Source organism: Gopherus evgoodei, chromosome 10 (assembly GCF_007399415.2).
Source record: "Gopherus evgoodei ecotype Sinaloan lineage chromosome 10, rGopEvg1_v1.p, whole genome shotgun sequence".
Lineage (NCBI taxonomy): Eukaryota > Metazoa > Chordata > Testudines > Testudinidae > Gopherus > Gopherus evgoodei.
In genome coordinates this window covers 21237014-21254669 of record NC_044331.1, presented here as the reverse complement: position 1 = coordinate 21254669, position 17656 = coordinate 21237014, and the positions used below count along the sequence as shown (strand labels likewise).

At 42.5% G+C, this 17656-nt stretch overlaps 2 protein-coding genes and 1 long non-coding RNA gene across 6 annotated transcripts in view; 2 read left to right on the top strand and 1 right to left on the bottom strand.

The window, feature by feature from the left end:
• Positions 1-1888: 1888 nt before the first annotated feature.
• LOC115659125 lies at positions 1889-6494 on the bottom strand. Its single transcript, XR_004002450.1, has 3 exons — positions 5510-6494; positions 5040-5202; positions 1889-1965 (listed from the first exon to the last, which is right to left on the bottom strand). It is a non-coding gene; the product is annotated as an uncharacterized LOC115659125 (long non-coding RNA).
• Positions 1922-9407, top strand: CTXN2 (cortexin 2). Of its 3 annotated transcripts, XM_030578948.1 has the most exons (4): positions 1923-2008; positions 2561-2627; positions 6501-6668; positions 8856-9407. In XM_030578948.1, exon 4 carries the CDS (start codon positions 8910-8912, stop codon positions 9156-9158), a length of 249 nt encoding a protein of 82 aa, XP_030434808.1. In that variant the 5' UTR covers positions 1923-2008; positions 2561-2627; positions 6501-6668; positions 8856-8909; the 3' UTR covers positions 9159-9407. The 3 variants fall into 3 exon arrangements, with proteins under 3 accessions (XP_030434810.1, XP_030434808.1, XP_030434809.1); XM_030578949.1 differs by lacking the exon at positions 6501-6668; XM_030578950.1 differs by lacking the exons at positions 2561-2627; positions 6501-6668 and having other exon boundaries at positions 1922-2008.
• Positions 9408-15671: 6264 nt separating this feature from the next.
• Positions 15672-17656, top strand: part of SLC12A1 (solute carrier family 12 member 1) — a 63194-nt gene continuing 61209 nt past the window's right edge. For both annotated transcript variants that reach the window (XM_030578915.1, XM_030578914.1), the window contains exon 1: positions 15672-16082. In XM_030578915.1, the coding sequence (XP_030434775.1) occupies positions 15672-16082 (411 nt within the window). The remainder of the gene's footprint in view (positions 16083-17656) is intronic.

Below are 17656 nucleotides of genomic sequence, written 5' to 3'. Positions count from 1 at the left end.
TGTTTTTTAAAGGGACCAAGTGTCTTTACATATAATAATCCCTTTAAAAATTAATTTTATATATGTAACATTTTCCATAATACACATTGTTCATTCTGTGATTATGAAGGGCCATTACAGGATAACAGTCACACAGATTTTTAGTAATAGTAGTAGTAAACATTTCTATTATGAGAGGGCCCAAAATCTTAGGCCCCCCCATTGTGCTAGGTGCTGTACAAACACTGAAAAAAAGATTAATATGTAAATATAGCAACACACAGCAGGAAAAAACCTGCCCCCCATTTTCTCTGAAAAAATAACTTCACAAATAATATTTATCGTATTTATCTAACAATAGTTAAAACTCTATTTTAATTAAAGCAATAAAAAAAACTTTCAAGATATGCATTTATACCAGGACTTCCCCTGTCTTTAGCCTTGAACCTTGTGTTTCAGCATATACCTGAGGTGTACAGCCAGCCAGTGTAACTGCAAACCTTGTCATCCTTGATACTTACTCGGATACCAGTCCTGTGCCACTGAAATCAGTATGAATTTCCAATGGAGTGCTTAATTACTAGAATGCAGGGAAATGGAATGATTAGTTAAAATGTGCGTGAGCGGGTTTTTTAAATTTAATACATGAAAACATAATGTATTAAACTTAAAACAACTTAAAAACAATTCTTCATCCAGTGACTACATACATATTAATATCACCTTCTAATATGGCAAGAAGAATCCTTATTTTTTAAATTTATATTTGCAAATAGAGATCTACAAGACATATGTAACTTAGGCACAAACTCGGCACAGAAGCTTCAGCACTGAATGACAGCTCTTGGCCATGATTATTATTAATAATTATTTATTATTAAGCTGCTGGGAGAAGGGGTGTTGGCCATGCCAGAGGTAGGCACAAAATAAGACGAGACCATCCTTCAGCTCACCCCCGGACCTCACAGAAACAAGTTGAATGTTATGGGCTACATCTTGCTTGTTTACTCCACACCAGTTGCTTGCAGGAGAGCAGGATTTGGGCCCGGGGTATTTAACATGGCTCTTCCGGTCTCATTAATCACTAGATGGTAGAAAGCGTGAGATCTAAATCCGTGACCGCTCCCTCCGGAGATCCGGGGCTGAGGCGGCTAGGATTTTAGCAGTACACTGTTTATATACCCGCGCTGCCTACTTAACCAAACTGCACCCGAGGGCTAAATTAACCGACCTAAATAATTCAGATATCCCACACAGAATGAAAGGCGAGAGCCCCTGCATTGTTCTGGAAATATGCAATTTAATGCAGATAGCACAGAACACCTTAGTTAATTTCAAATCCCGCCTCCTCGCTTTCACTTGCTCTACAGGAAAACCAGCCTGTGAGAAAACCCTTGTCTGTGTGACATTGTTGCTTGCACGGTAAGGATCCTTCTGACACCTACACAGAGGTGCTGCTGTGCCTCCAGATGTCATGTCCCAGAACCTTGTGTTTCAGGAGGGAAGGTAGCAGGCTCCGGTGATCCAAGAGAGAAATCGCTGGGCAGCCGCTGTTGCGGCTGCTGCAGCATCTGGATGGGTGTGCAGCAAAGATTTGCTGATGCCTCTCACGTAGTATTTTGCAGGAAGTTTCCATACTTCTTCAATTCAGTCGGTAGAAGGGGGATTGGAGGGAAGCGGGGCTGAATCATCCAAAAGGGTTTTTTCTTTTTCGTTCTTTTATTTTTATTTATTTTTTTAACCCAGTTCGAGAATTTCCAACCACATCTTAACCAAGTGTTTGGAGAGGAGTCCCCGAGCGATGCGTCCATCCGTCTGAAGAAACGCCCACCGATGACCCCTAGAGCCTCCGGAGGTGGTTGCTGGGGATGTGTAGCCTGGGGAGCCTCATTGGGTTTGTGGCCACAAGGGAGAATCCCAGCAGGCATAGACTCAATCCTGAGCTTTCAACAGCTTGAGAACCTACACTGTGAGCCACTGCAACTTCTGCAGTTCATCAGCATGGGGCGAGAAGACAAGGAAGAACAGGGTTTGTATTGCTAGGTTTTCATTCCATAAGGATGCTTCTCTATCTAGTTAGAAAACAAGAAGGGTGGGGGCTGTGCACATCTTGGCTGGAGAATTGCACTGGTTTTGTCTGTTTAAATTCTGCGGGATATATTGAGCTTGCTATGCTGTTGTGTTATGATTTCCTAGCTATGCTGTAGATTTGCTTTTAATAATGCATATAATGACTGTATTATGGCCAGGTAAGGGATATTCTCAGAGCAAGTCTCTCTTAGGGTAAGACAAAGCAGATAGTTTTTACAGAAATTAAATGTTTTTTTTTCAATGTTGCTCTTTGAAATTTGCTGTAAATGACTATAGACTGAATTCTATCTTTTTGTGTCCTGGTGCGAAAGGATGCCAACGAGAAGTGAAAGCTATAGATATAACAGTTGCCTTGCAGATACTCCATATCTTATGGTACAATTATACTACATGCTCATAGCCAGTGTACTGCATTATTTTATGTTCACAAGTCCAAGGACGATGACACTGAATCTTTTTTTTTTTCCTATTCTGTTTCTCACTTATCCAGGCATCCCTAGCTTATAAGAATAAGTGCATTACAGAGCACAGGATCTACCAGCAAATGGATACTCTAGGTACTGTGCATTTACTATGAGTAAAATCTTATCTTTACAATACTTTGTATATTTGAGGGGTGGAGATGGCAATCCCTTGCTGGCTCAGATTTGCAGAGGAATGCACAGTGGAATGGAATTTTCTGCTCTCCAAAAAGGTGCAGTATGTCCTGTGCTTACGTACTGCAGGCCACACTTGGTCCTACTACACTCTCAGAATGGCTAATTACACCCTTCTGATACCAAACAGTGCTGGGCAGCATGGCACTGGGCTCCCTGCCTAATACTCTCTTGAATGCCAGGTTTGGGATCATCACCTGCTGGCTATATAGGGTGGGAAGAAGAGGCTGACTTTCCTGCAATGATTTAGGGATGCAATATGCATATTAACTGAAGTGAGGTTGCCTTTGCAGTCACAGAGCTGTTCTTGTGACATTTCCAGACCAGTGTTGTCATTTCAGATGGTCTAGATGGTTTGGATAAACTTCCAAATTCATGGAAACTGGAGAAAACTTTTTCAGGTGTACCTATCACCAGTGATGAGCTGCCAAAAAATTAACAACCGGTTCCTTCCTCCTCACCCTACAAGTGGGGTCGTGCCCCTCCTGCCCCAGGGGACTCTTGCCCCATCCAACCCCCAACGTTCCTTGACGCCATCCCCGCGGGACCCCTGCCCCATCCATCCCCCCTTCCCTGTCCCCTGACTGTCCCCCGCCACCCCATCCAATCCCTCCTCTCATTCCTGATGCCCCCCTGGAACCCCGCGTCAATTCAATCCCCCTATTCCCTGCCCTCTGACCGCCTCAAACCCAATCCACCCAGACCCCTATCCATCCACCCCCGAACTCCCCTGCCCTCTTCCAACACCCCCTCCCTGCTCTCTGCCCCCTTACCGTGCTGGAGGCCGAGCCAGGGGTGCTGCCCCAGGCTGGAGCTGCTCGGCCGGGGCCGCTCAGCTAGGGGTGCCCGGCCGGAGTCAGGGCCAGGCTGGAGCCATGCTGCCCGGCCAGCCAGAGTCAGGGCTGGGGCCAGAGCTGGGTTGGGACTGGGCCGCGCCGCCAGGACTGGAGCTGGGCCGCACCACCGGGACTGGAGCCGGGACCGGGACGCACTGCCCAGCCGGGATGCCTGGCTGGGGCCAGGGCCAGAGGTGGGCCAAGCTGCCAGGGCCGAAGCCAGTGCCGGGCCGCATCGCCAGATTGGGACCGAAGTCGGAGCCGGGGCACGCCGCCTGGCTGAGGCCAGGGAGCTGGGCCGCGCCGCCCCTCCCCAGAGCCCTCTTTGCTCACTCCCCCCCACTCACCTGCGCAAAGCCGCCCTTGTCAGTGCTCCCAGGCTTCCTGCATTCACGGGAGGAGGCAGAGGTGAGCTGGGGCCGGGGGTGGGGCAGGGAGCTGCTGGAGATTTACAGGTTGTTAAATTTAAAAGCCGTTTTCGAACCAGTTGTTCCGCATGGAACAACCGGTTCTAAAAGGGCTTCTAAATTTAACCACCGGTTCCTGCGAACCGGTGGGAACCGGCTCCAGCTCACCACTGCCACTAATCCTCTCCCTTCATTATCTCCTTCAAATTCCTGCTACAGCAATTGTAGTGCCTGAAGTGCCACTTCTCCAGAACCAGGTATTTAAAGATTCTTAGAAGCATTAATTTAGAATCCAGGCCATTTGAAGCATCATCAGAATGACAGGGTCACTGCACCACTGCTTCAGCCATGAACCCTACAGTACTTCCTGAATGATAACTATCTGAGTATCATGGAAGCAGGAATGACCTTTTATTACTATTAGGTGAAACTTGTGATTTACAGGAGTTACCTGAAACTCATTAAGCACAATTAGTTTTTTAACCTGGGTTGTAATATGTAATGTGAATTCTCGGTCAACCTGGGCTTGATCATGCAAGGATCTGAGTCTTCTCAACTCCTGATGACTTCAGTGGGACTTAAGTGTACTCAGCACCTCCCCAGATTGGGCCCCTACATGGTGATCTTTACAACAATACCTGTTTGTTTTTGAGGGTAAGGCTAATATCCAGCATGCGAGGAAGACTCTTGAGGAAGTCTTGTAATCAGCAACCTTCGGAGGCTGTGGTCAGACTTCTTAGACCCTTTCCCAAGAATATCTGGAATTACTGTCAACACTTTCTTTTTCTAAAGTCTGGAAATGTGAGGGTGGGTAACTAGGGTTGCACAAAAAGTTCATATCGAAACCCTCAAACCACCCATAATCAGGGTTGAATTATAATGGAACTTTAAACATCAGCCGGGGTCCACAAACATTTGGCGGATATGGGTAGATGCTGTTACAATAATCTTAGGCACTCCAACTTACCTACCTATTTATCTAAGCTTTTATATGGTGCTCACTACCATCTTTTGACCTCCTTAGCACCGTTTATCCAGCAACACCCAGCTGCTTCCCACCCTCTACTTACCTTTGTCATCCATGAGAGTGAGGCATTTCTACCACTCCTGCTTCCTGGTGGCTCCCTTTCTGGTCTTGAAGGGGCATCAGATGGCCTTTTCCACCATAGCAGGCTATTCAGGGATCCTTCCTTCTCCCAATCCAGAGGGATTTTGAGGGGCAGTCGAGTGAAACTACATGGAAGCAAACTGTAGAAACTGTACCAATAGGAATAGGTTTGGTGGCACCTCCTGACAAATGGACCCTGCAAGTTCTAGTTCCTATAATGCATGCCCCACTCTCTGACCTAGCGGTTACCTACATACTTTGTTGGATTAGAGCCCTCTAGCATTCGTGGTCTTTTTGCTCATGATTTCAGACATACTCTAGAACAGATGACATTATGTATGCATAACTGCAGGCTGCGGCCCTCAGTGGCCAATCCGTAAACAGATTTACAATGTAAATATATCCCATTCCCCCAAACAAGTAAAATCTTACCTTTATATGATACATATTTAGGACAAAATTCTCCACTCCAATCTGTGAGTATCCAAGGCCTGAAATGCAGTGGAAATACTACAGCTCTGCTGCTCAGGATGGAGAGAAGGAGAGCTCAGGGCTTAACAGAGAGACACAATATGGATTGACACGCCTAAGGCTCCTGCACAAGAAATATACACTATTACTCCATATAGCCAATGGCACTCACAGAGCCATTCCACTCCACTACCGCAGGTTGGGGCCAAGAATTCTGTTCCTCAGCCCTGTATGCATTTCCTTGTACTCCCTGCCAATTTACTCGGGCTTTGCATGCTGAAGATTTGACCCATAATTGCCAGTGATGATGAAATGAATAATAAATAAATAAAATAATATCAGTGTGGGCTAATAGCAAGTGTTTAGTAGAGCAAGCGTGCAAGGGCAAATAGCAATGGTTGTTTCCTAGTCCGTGTGAGAAATCAGCCCAAATATTGGTCTAACCCTATTAATTAAGCCACAGGTTCCAGGGCATAATACTCCTGTTGGTGCTTTAGCACAGGGTCTTTTGTGTCTCTTCTTCATTCCTGAATTATGTTATCATCCTACCTCATTAAAATAAATGGTATTACTTCCAGGTTTGATTTGATTTGGTTTGTAAACTCTATCTTATCTTGGAACCTGCTTCCGCACTCGTTTCTCAGGCAAAACTCCCATTGACTCCAATGGGAGAGAATTTTGCCTGAGTAAGACTGCAAGACTGGGAGTTTATGCTCCTCTGGGAGTTGGGGGCACAGACCTCTGCACCCAAGCAGAGCCCCACTGATTTCTATGGGCTTCACATAGGCACAAATGTCCCCCTCCTGCAGACCAAGTGCAGAGCCTGGGCTATAGTTTGTCTCAGAGACTTCTGTCTCTCCTAAGGGTGTACTTTATTTTCTGGCACTATGTCTTCTTACTTTAGTGTACAAATCATTTCCCAGTATAAGCCTTTCATTTTTTAATTTCCCAGTATCCCTGGACTCCTGGAAGGGGAACTTTCTTCTTGGCTGGATCCTGTTACATATAACTGATTTGGGCAACAATTTGAGAATTCTGTGATTTTACTTTCCAGTCTCTGCAGCTGTTAAATCTCCTAGAAAAATTGGAAACGTGCCTTACATGAAAACGTGTGAACCAGGTGGTTTCATCTATTTCATTTGTTTTCTTCATATAGATATCAATTATTGTGATTCAGTTGCTGTTGGTATTATTTTTGGTTACTACGGGCCATATACTGGCACCTTGTCTCTCATTCAGTAGCACCACATGCCTCAAGTTGTACCATTTGGTTCAATGGCACAACTCACAGAACAAGACATTAGTCAACAGGAGTAAAGATCTCATGGCTCTGATGGACAAGCCTCTAAGTAAGAGGAATGAATTTTGCTAATGAACAATGTGCAGAGGTTTGGACTGGGAGTCAGAGAGAGGAAAGAGAGGGTGGTGGGGAGCTGCTTAAACCAACATTTTCCAAACCTTAAAACAGGCACAGGTTGCAGGGCCAAATCCAATGGGTATAAACCAGTGTAACTCCAATGAAGTCAATAGCTCTACGCTGACTCACATCAGCTAAAGATCTGGCCCACAGTTTTTAACTGTATCCTTCCTTCCTTCCGTTTTATCCTTACTCCTTATTATGGACTAAGTTAAATGGAAGCTGCAAAAGAAAAAAATAGGTTTGGTTTCTGCCCTTTTCTCTTCTCCCCTCCCTGTTTTTGGCTGTTTTTTAATTTTGGTTCTTTATGATCTATATAAAGAAAAATGGAGGTTATCAGGAGGGAAAGAGAGGATCCAAACAAGAATCTTTTACTGGCTGCTGTTTGTTTTTCAGCTAGAAGATTTCTGGAATGACTTTGAAATTTGTAATGGGAGCTTCCTTGAAGGAAGGGTGTTGAACACAAAGAATGTTTTCCCCAAGCGTTTTTGTTAAATAGGTGTTAACAACAGCCAAAAAACCCAAACAATTAGCCTGAAAATGATTTTTTTTTCACCCTTGGTTCTTGCTATGTTATAATCCTACCAGTTCTCTAGTTGTCCATAGAGTCGTCAGGGTAGGCCGAATATCCATTTCTAACAGGAAACCAAGCAGACAAAAATTATGAAGAAAAGAAAAACCTCTTTGGCCTTCTTTATCATTTTAAAGAAGCCAATAAAAAGTGGTGGGGGGGGGGGAATCCAATTTCTTTCCCCTTTGCAGATCACCTATCATACTCTAACACCTTGAAGTCTGCTGAGTTGTGGTGATGGTGATGAGGCACGTGTGGCACCTGAGTGGAAGTGGCTAGAACATAATGTCCATCTAAGGCTCAGGCAGGCGTATTGCTCCCAAGAGCACAGGAGAAAGCATGTTCAGAAATGTCACTTGGACACCTCTAAAAATTGTGGAATGTGTGCTCAGTCCAGCAGCAGTCTCAAGGCATCAGATGGTGTGTATGGGTGGGGCCCTGGCCATGTTCCCTACCCCCCTTGGCCACACCCTCTTTGCAGCCTCTACTGCCACTACATGGGCTAGCGAGCCCCTCCTCACTCCCCCCACCCACACTAAGGCCTGGTCTACATTGGGGGAGGAGGGGAGAAGTCGTTGTAAGTTACGCAACTTCAGCTACGGGAATAGCATAGCTGAAGTCGATGTATCTTTTCTCGACTTACCTCTCATCCTCATGGCATGGGATTGATGGCCGCGGGTCCCCCGTCGACTCTGCTTCCGCCTCTTGCCCTGATGGAGTTCCAGAGTTGACGGGAGCGCTTTCGGGGATCAATTTATCGCGTCTAGCCCAACAATATATAAAAATGACGTTTTCATTCTGTACGTTTGGTTTATTGCAGTTAGAGTTCTAGGCCAAAATACATGGGCCCAATCCATCAGTCTGACTCAGGTAAAATGCTCATTGAAGTCAATGGGTGTTTCACTAGATTAAGGACTCAGATATTGATAGTGCAAGCTCTCGAGCATAAGTTTCCCATTTAACACTTCACATGGAGGCCTTGCAAGCTCTGACCTGATGAAGATTGGCAGGATTTTGCCCAATCTGATGAAATGCCATTTAAAGCAGCAAGTAGTTTTCTATTTTGGGTGGGAGGGATAAGCAAGTAAATGATCAGTTTTTCATTGTCATTGTCAGGATTAGCAACTCCAACTAGCTTTTGTTCAGGGACTACCAATTTCTAATGACAGTGTTGCCAGGCTGATTTGAGTGTACAAAAATGTACTTTTGCTATTAATGCCCATGCAGATTTTGTTTTCAAATTTTTTTTATGCTGATAATAGCTCAGAGGTCTATGTTACATTTGGCCATAACCAAACTGACTCCACTTTTGTATACAGGCAAAGAAGGAATATGAGTGAAAATCCCGAAGACTCACCAGTATGTGACGCCCAATGATGAGCAGTAGCTACTGCAGCAACGCTTCAGCCAGCATGAGTGTCAACGAAGTGTCTGCCTTCTCACTGACTTTAGAGCAAAAAACTGGCTTTGCCTTTGTAGGGATTCTGTGCGTTTTCTTGGGACTACTTATTATTAGATGCTTCAAAATCTTATTGGACCCCTATAGTAGCATGCCATCTTCCACTTGGGAAGATGAAGTCGAGGGTCTTGATAAAGGAACGTTTGAATATGCTCTTGCATGAAAACTCAAAAGAGTATCCTGCCTTACTTTTGATGTTGATTTCATTTTGAAAACCTAGTGCTGATACATTTGTACTATATATCTATGTTTGAAGATATGATGGTGGCATCCATTTTGTTAAATAAATATTCATTGCAGACTCATGAAAGCATTTAACGCTGCTTTTATTTTGGGAATTCACCTTTTGTGGAGCTGTGGGTAAGAAACAGTTAATGTCAAAGAAAGACTTCAGGGAGATGATTCACTAAACATTCAGTGAGGAGGAGGGGCAGAGAAATCTCTTGAGAATCAGACCTCTCACCTGTCTCTTCATAGGCAGAATTCATGCCACAACATCACGTCAGTGAAAAAGAGGAATGGGTTTGAAATATTTTTGGATAGTAAACATAATAGTAACTCCCAACTCATCCAACATGATTTCTTTAAGTCCAGAAACTGACCTTGGAAATCTCATATGTAAAAACTAATCAGCCCAATGTACTGGACCAGCTTAGTTTGCAAGATTAAACAGCACAACAGGATCACAGCACAAGGGGAGAAGCCTGCAGGTACTCGTGTCTGCATGTGGAAACTCTTGTTTTCAGTTACTAAGAGAACAGAAAAACCAACGTAAGAGCTAATGGTTATTGCAGTCACTAATGAAAGTCCCACCCTTGAACACCTGGAGGAGCTGTCGCATTGGCTAAATCCATGTGAGAGGAGCATGGTGCTGCTGCTACTATATACAGTGTTTCCACAGTCTTTTCAGAACAATGTGTAGGGCTGTTTCTTGCTCCCAGTTTGAGAAAACTGTTTACACTTGCTGAAACAAAGCTTCCCTTCTCCTGCTCTAATCAAATTCTTAGCTGGCCAAGCAAGAGTTATTGGGATGGGAGTGGGGGTGGGGGGTAAATGATGAGTTGGTTGCTATACATAAGATATATGGTACACTCACCATTGCAAGACACATGTCAGCTCAAAAATCCAACCAGAGCCTCTAATTCCATCCCCACATCCTTATATAGCTGAAAATTGGTTAGTAGCTCACATGAGAAAGCAAAGTCATTCTGAGCCTGACAGAGATTCACAGAGATGAGGGGAGGGGAAGAGAAAAAAGCAAATATTAGTTAAGGACCCATTCTACTGGTCTAGTTAAGCTGTGCTCAGAGCAGGACCTAAAGGGGTGTACAGCTGTCTTTGCAGCACCTTTGAGCTCCCCTGGGGACTGGTTCAGCTCTTGGCAGAAGTTGGAACGGCCTTTGCTGCTCTAACTTGTGTTGGATGGTAACAGCCCGCAATGGCCATAATACCAGCTGAGGATTGCCAGAGTACAGAGGCAATCTGCAAGTCTCTCTATACGTGGATCAAAAGAGGATGGAACCTAGACCTGTTTATGCCAGCTGTGCACCATCCAGTTATTCCCCCCATGCTAGAAAAGTCCCAACAGGCAGAGCAGGACAGTTTTACAGTCTCTTTACACTACCAGAGTGGTGCAAAGGGGCAAATCAGGGGCCAAGATCTGGCCCTACTATTGGATTGGATTTGGAGTGTCACCCTGAGGAATTCTGTGGCAGAGGGTCTAGTAAGACAGAAGAGGTAACACAGAGAAAAAAACAGAAGCTGAATAGTAACACCTCAAGGTCACCTCTTAGCACAAATAGCTGCTGTGTGAAAGTGTCAGAACTTGACAGTAATTCAATTCCACTTTTGAGAAACTTGAAATCAGACTTTGTTTAGGCACTGTCACTCTCACTATACAGCTATGTGTGCTAAGAGATGCAGAGACAAGAAGATGAGTTGTAGTGATTGTTTGTTTTACAGTAATTCAGCAAAATCCATATTGTGCCACACGCTATATCTGCTAGATAAGTGGCAGTGAAGGGAACTTGGCTAAGCAAAATGCCATTCACGAAGAAAGACGCTGAATTATATGGAAAAGCAATGAACATCATGCCTGAGACTAATAGCAAGAAAGAGAACAGTACTGGTGGTACTGACTCTTTTTGGTGGTCTTCTCCATCCACTTCTCCAAAGTGTGCAATGTAAAAAGTTGTGACCTGGAACATGTAGCATTTAAATGGCTTGGGTTCCAGTGTGAGAAACCTTTGAGGCCACATAGCTTGAATATACTCTATTTATTTTTGTTTTAATTCAAATATAAATCAAGTATCTACCGTGCAAAATTATCCAATGCAGAGATTTAGCACACTGTACACATGCTCATAATTACCCTTTTCATCTTGATAACAAGAAATAATGTACTAGTTCATTTTTACTCTGGTCCATGAACTGTACTTAGTTCTTTGACTTTACAATATTTTGTTATAGCCATATTCAAATTCCATTTTGATAACAGAGCAACATTAGTTGTTTCTCCCTCAAAAGGAAAGACTCAAGCCTACAAGAAGGAGTGCACAAGCTGGAACTTTTCAAAAGGCTTTCCTCAAAAATACAGGGCAAGATTTTTAACAGAGATAGACTCAAAAAAGTTCACACACAGCCTGATTCTCCTCTCATGTATTCTTATCCCCAATTTACTGATGGGGAAACCAAGGCATAGAAACAGGAAGGTTAAATGACCTCATCAAGGTCACAAGGAGAATCTGTGGTCTCATCCATGCTGGGGATCTAAATGAATTCAAGATTATGCATAAACATGCTTCCAGCTAAACCAGTTTTAAACAGTGTTGACAGGGGATGTTGATGGGGCTAACCGGTGTTCTAAAATGTGTTATAGCCTAAGCAAGGAGCTGAGCAAAGCCATGATTTTAAACACAGTGCTAGCAAAGTGTGACCCCATTAAACTTTGATTTTTTAAACATAATTCCCAAACTCTTTTCACAGACCTGTCCAAAGCTAGGCTTAGAGCGCCAGAGTACCTGACACTCCAGACCTATGCTCCGACCGCTAGGCTATGCTTTCTTCAGCATGAAGCTTTATATTAACTCCCTGAATAGTGCCACTGTCCAAGTCTCAGATGTGGTGATAGGCACATCACTCACACAGGCTGAAGTTCACCCCATCTGGAGGCTTAAGCTCAAGCACTACGCCCAATAGGCATGAGTTTCAATGCCGAGAGGAGCGTTTACTGAGAATGATGTAGCTGGCAGATCCTACAAACACACCATTGCAAAGTCAGAGTAGTCTGTGAACAAATAAACATGCTCATTTCAAATGATACAGCTATTAGGCCCAATTCTGCTACATGCACTGTCGAGATGGACGGACTTGTGGTTAAATCACTGGAAGAGGATTCAGGAGATCAGGAGATTCAATTCCCAGCTGTGCCACATTCTCAGTGAGACCCTGGGCAAGTCACTTACTCTCTGTGTGCTTCTATTCCCCATCTTTAAAATAGAGATCATAATACTGCTTTTCTCTCACTCTGTGTCTATACAGACTCCAGTCCTGCAAAGGTGTCACCGATATTTAACTTTATGCACATGAGCAGTCCCAATCAAGCCAATGGTGTCACTCATGTGCTTAAAGCTAAACACATTTAAACTGTGAGTGGGCCCTCTAGGAACTACCATAATACAAAACATAAATAACCTCAGTAATAATGAGAAGTATCTTATTCCATGAGTCTTTCCCATTGATTTTAATGGGACTACTTGCTGGACTCACTGTTCAACTTCCAAATGCGATTTGCTAAAATCAGATTTCCATCCATGGAGTTTTAGAAATTTCAATGTAAATTCAGCCACCTCTTATTGTACCTCTTCCCCAACCCCTAAGGTATCAAATAAAAAAAATCTAAAATGAAATGATCCATGATCTTAAAGAAAATAAACAGGAAGGTCATACGTACATGCAAGTGGACATAAGCAGATCCATAGTTATGGGACAGTAACTGATACAGCTGCCTAGAAGCCTGTAGCTATATTTTATAAATTCTAAAGAAAAATAAACCAACCTATTTTTCTTCTATGACATGCAGGCACAGTTTTATTCCTTCCTTCCAAGAATTAACAGGTTCATTTAGTAGTTGATATTTAACAAGCTAGAATGTCCCTCTAAATCAGTCATTTAGGAGCGTTTTAGAGCATGTGTCAAAGGCAGGGCTTGGGTGAGTCATTTGATATTTTGCACAGAAGAAAGAATTAGCCAATGAGGTAAAATCCATGCTGCATAAGTGAGAAGGATAGTCTATATACAGAAGTAAATAAGAGGCTGATTGCCCTTCACTACAGCACGGGACCAAGAGGTAAGTTAAACTATCCTGAACAGTGTAAGCTTGTTAACTTATGCATAATACAATAATACTAATAATACTAAATTTAATGGCAAATAACAGCATCTAACAGACCTCTGGAAATCTACTGCAAAAAATAAATAATTATTTGCAGAGGCAGCAGAAAAGTAAGAGACTTTTATTTTCCTGGTGGCAGAAACACTTAACTTAGAAGTAAACTTGGAAGTTGAAATTATGGGTCTACTGAAGCCAAAGGCAAAATTCCCATTGACTTAAAAGGGCCAGGATTTCACCCAGAGTCTACAAGCACAGAGTTAGGACCAAATCTGGTTTTTACTGAAGTCAGCAGTAACACTCTTAGTGACTTTAGTAGGATCAGGATTTGGCCCTTATGTAAGAAAATATTTCATTTCTGTGCACTCTTTCTATAAGATTTTTATGCTAAGGGGAAAAGCATACAATCTATGCTCAGAAATTACCAATCAATAACATAACAAATGTAATATGGATCAGAGGTGACCAAGAAAAAATAGTACCAAACAAAGAAGCTGAAAGAAGGAACTTCTTCTTTCTGGCGGAGTGCACAAAACATTAAGCAGAAAAGAGGAGCTTGCTTTGAAAAAACAATATCTAGAGGGTTATAAAGAAATTTGGTTGTGATGAGAGTTTACAGCAGGATATTCTATATACAGAGACCGAGATAGAGAGTAGATGGGAGTCATGGAATCTGCATCTGATTTGCATTCAAGTGCTATAGCTAAGTCTCATAATAAAGTTTCAGCGTATTTGGTTAAGTGGCTCTTCAAGTTATAATTCCCCTATGTGATTATTCGATATTTTATATAGGTAGGCATATGTAGATCTATCAATAGATATGGTTAATTTATCTTTCAATTCCCAGTTCATTCTTCTAATGGGTTTATTTATTTACCTGACGTTCAGTTGGTATAATCCTTTTATAATATTGCATGTTTTTTCTCCAAAATTTCCAGCTATCAGATATATTTTCAAAGAGACCCAAGACCGAGAATGAGCTCAACAGGGACAGGATTTGACTTTTACTGAATTGTTCTACAGAGGGTTGTAAAATCACATTTCTTTCGTTACTGAAAGTAGTTATCAATATATGCATTATTTCAAGCCTCATATTGGTCTGGCACAGGATTTAGTACAGATCACAAATAATTCGTAATACATGCCATTTCAGAGTCAGCTAACTTGACAGCTTGTTCTCCTTGGACCCAATCCTGAAAGCGTAACTATTTGCAAGACTGGGCCTTATATATACCTTTTTTCCTTTTTTTGGAGGGCGGGGGGCCGTTCTGCATCCCTCACACATTTAGTTCTAACCATCTGCCACTATTTATTTCAAATGGTCTTAAATGGGTATTTGGGGACAAAAGGAATGCAAGATCAGGTCTGTAAAATTATTCTTTGAATCTTGTATTGCCTAAAACTATTGATAATATATATTTCAATAATAAATAACTGTCATTTTGCTACAGTTATTTGGGCACACTCATTTATTGTATTCATTACAATTTAGTAAAAACATGTTTTTGTATACTTCAGTTTTCTAACATTTATTCCTTTATGTGACATTACTCCTAGATACATCTAAAATGTATAGTTTTCAGTGCTTTGGTCACCTACTCATAAATTATCTCACATTTTGGAATTACAAAATTACAGTTAACTTAAAAAAATTGGATTTTTTGAAGAGTCATGACAATTTACTTCTGCACTATGGGTGAAATTAACCAATGTGCAGTGATAGATACCATGTGCAGGATCTCTGGTGAATTCCATCCTTCTTGGTTAGACGTTGCATTCTTTTAATCTACAATGAACCATTGGGCTGTACATTAGTCAAAGAAGTACTATGTTTAGTCCCTGAAAAGATAATATTCTCAGGAAAGTTACTTTTAAGTATAGTGTTAGCCTATTTAGGGCCTGATCGAAGCCCACTGAGATAAATAGCAGGACTCCTATTGATTACATTGACTCAGACTTTGGATAAGGCCCTGTTTGTAAAAAGTTATAAGGTTGCTGTCTCACATGTTTTTTTAAGAAATCATGGAAGAGTTACATTACTGTGTAAGTTAATTAAATATAGAAAAGTTTTACGTATGCTTTTGACGACAGAGTCATGCAGGACAACCTTAAGAAGAATACTTACAAGTGAACAGTTCAAGAAAATCTCCATTCAACTTTGCTAGATTAAGGACCAAGATCTTTCAAATGCAACAGCATTATTGTCTTATTGCAGATAAAGCAACACGACCTCCGACTACAGAAGAATAGAAAGATTGGTGACCTAAGCACGTAACATCTCTGAAAATGTCAATGAATAATTCTCCAAATGTATTCTTGGAACCAAGTCCAAATAGGTTTCAAGTTAATGTAATTAACGAAAGCCATGACAATAATGCAACACCCCAAGAGGATGCCGATCCTCCACATTATGAAGAAACATCATTTACTGAAGAAGCACATGGCAGACACAGGATCAGTCACAGGCCTGGAACTAGAGCATTATATGAAAATTTTCTTCAAAATGGGGATACTGTTAAATCAGATGGAAATTTACATCCCTATGATACTCATAGTAACACATACTACCTAAAAACCTTTGGTCATAACACAGTGGATGCAGTTCCTAACATTGATTATTATCGAAACACTGGCAGCATCAGTGGAGCCAAAATGAATAGACCAAGCTTGTTAGAAATTCATGAACAACTGGCAAAGGTAAGTTGAAAGGAATGATACAAACAATTTCCATTACATTTCCAGGTTACTTTTGTTTATTAATATATCCAGCCCCTTATCTTGTGAACCCTGTGCAAGAGAAAAAACTATAACTAAATACTTCCCTTATTTAGATTTGTACCTGCAGGATGTTCTCTGTTCTGTATTCTGCTAGGAGCAAAGATCTTTGTTAAACAGGTTTGTATCTGGTTGAAAATAATGAATGTACTCAATCAGTAGAAACATATGCCTATTTCTTGTCTACAGCTATAAAACCACAGGATTTATTTTATGTTTGACTTACAGTTAAATGTATAGAAGTAACAACTTAAGCCATAATTATCCTAAATCAAATATGAAAGTGTCTCTTCTAACCTTTAATCTAACACCTGATCATAACTAGAGTTCTATTGATTAGTTTGTTGTGTTCATTCAATAATCCGGTAATAATAAATACCATTATTAACTAGTCAGAAATACAAAGCTTTACCCAATTGTGCTATGAACAAAAGCTACCAAATTGTAAGTGTAACCCTTCTGCCAGGCTGAATTGATAGCAGCAAGGGCCAGGTTCAATACACAGGGGTCCCTTCCCTACAACATAATGCAAAACCAGCTCGAGACCCCACTCAGTGACCTGGGAAAATCTTACACACACCCCTGGGCACCTCGAAGAGGCAATACTTCCCCTCTTGCAAGCACAGAGTCTCGGTGTAGCAGAAAAGGTTTAATTACATGAGATAAACAACAAGCATTAAATTAGGAAAACACCTTAACTAGAGTTCATAGACCAAACCGTGAGCAAAGACCCACCCCAGGAAATTGGACCGTGTCCTTTTCCCTAGGCTCTTGAGTCCAGCAACCCCCAAATCACCCCAAGACTCCAAAGTCCAATACCTCAAATGTCCCTAGAGTCCAGCAACTCAAAGATCACCCACAGTCCCAAAAGTCCCGCAACCCAAAAGTCTCTGTCCCAGGTCAGTACAGCCCCAGAGTTCGAGAGTCTATCTGCAGAGGTCCCCCTCCCCCAGCCTGGGTAGAAAGGGGCACCTTATGCAGTCCGGGGCCAAGTGCCCTGCCTCTCCGTGGGGTTCTGCTTCCGCCTTCTCCACGAACTGCTCCGCTCTACCAGCCACTCCACTCTGCTCCTCCAGCTGTCCCCACAAACTGCTCCGCTCCACCAGCAGCTCTGCTTCACCAACCATCCTGTGATCCGCTCCAGCCATCCCCGCAAACTGCTCGGCTCCGCTCACTCTGTGGCTCCACAACTGCTCCACTCCGCTCTGCCAGCTGCTCTGCTCCGCAGTATAGCTTCAGGCTCCCCCACTAGTTAGCACAGTACTCAGTGCTCTCAGCTCAGCAATTCCACCTCTTTAGTGATTTCAGCTCACAGTAGGGGAACACCAGTGCTAGTGCACCATTAGCCCAGAGTAAGTTCAGCTCAGTAACCTGTAGCTAGATTCTTAAGGGAATCAAAAATCAACTCTGATATTCCACAGTGGAGAGAAGAGTAGATGGAACTGGTGCTTCTAGCTCACACAAGGCACCTACACCACCATGTACAGATACCTATC

Bases quoted from the DNA above. Each gene is read 5' to 3' on its own strand.
- CTXN2 (XM_030578950.1), top strand. From the start codon at position 8,910: ATGATGAGCAGTAGCTACTGCAGCAACGCTTCAGCCAGCATGAGTGTC.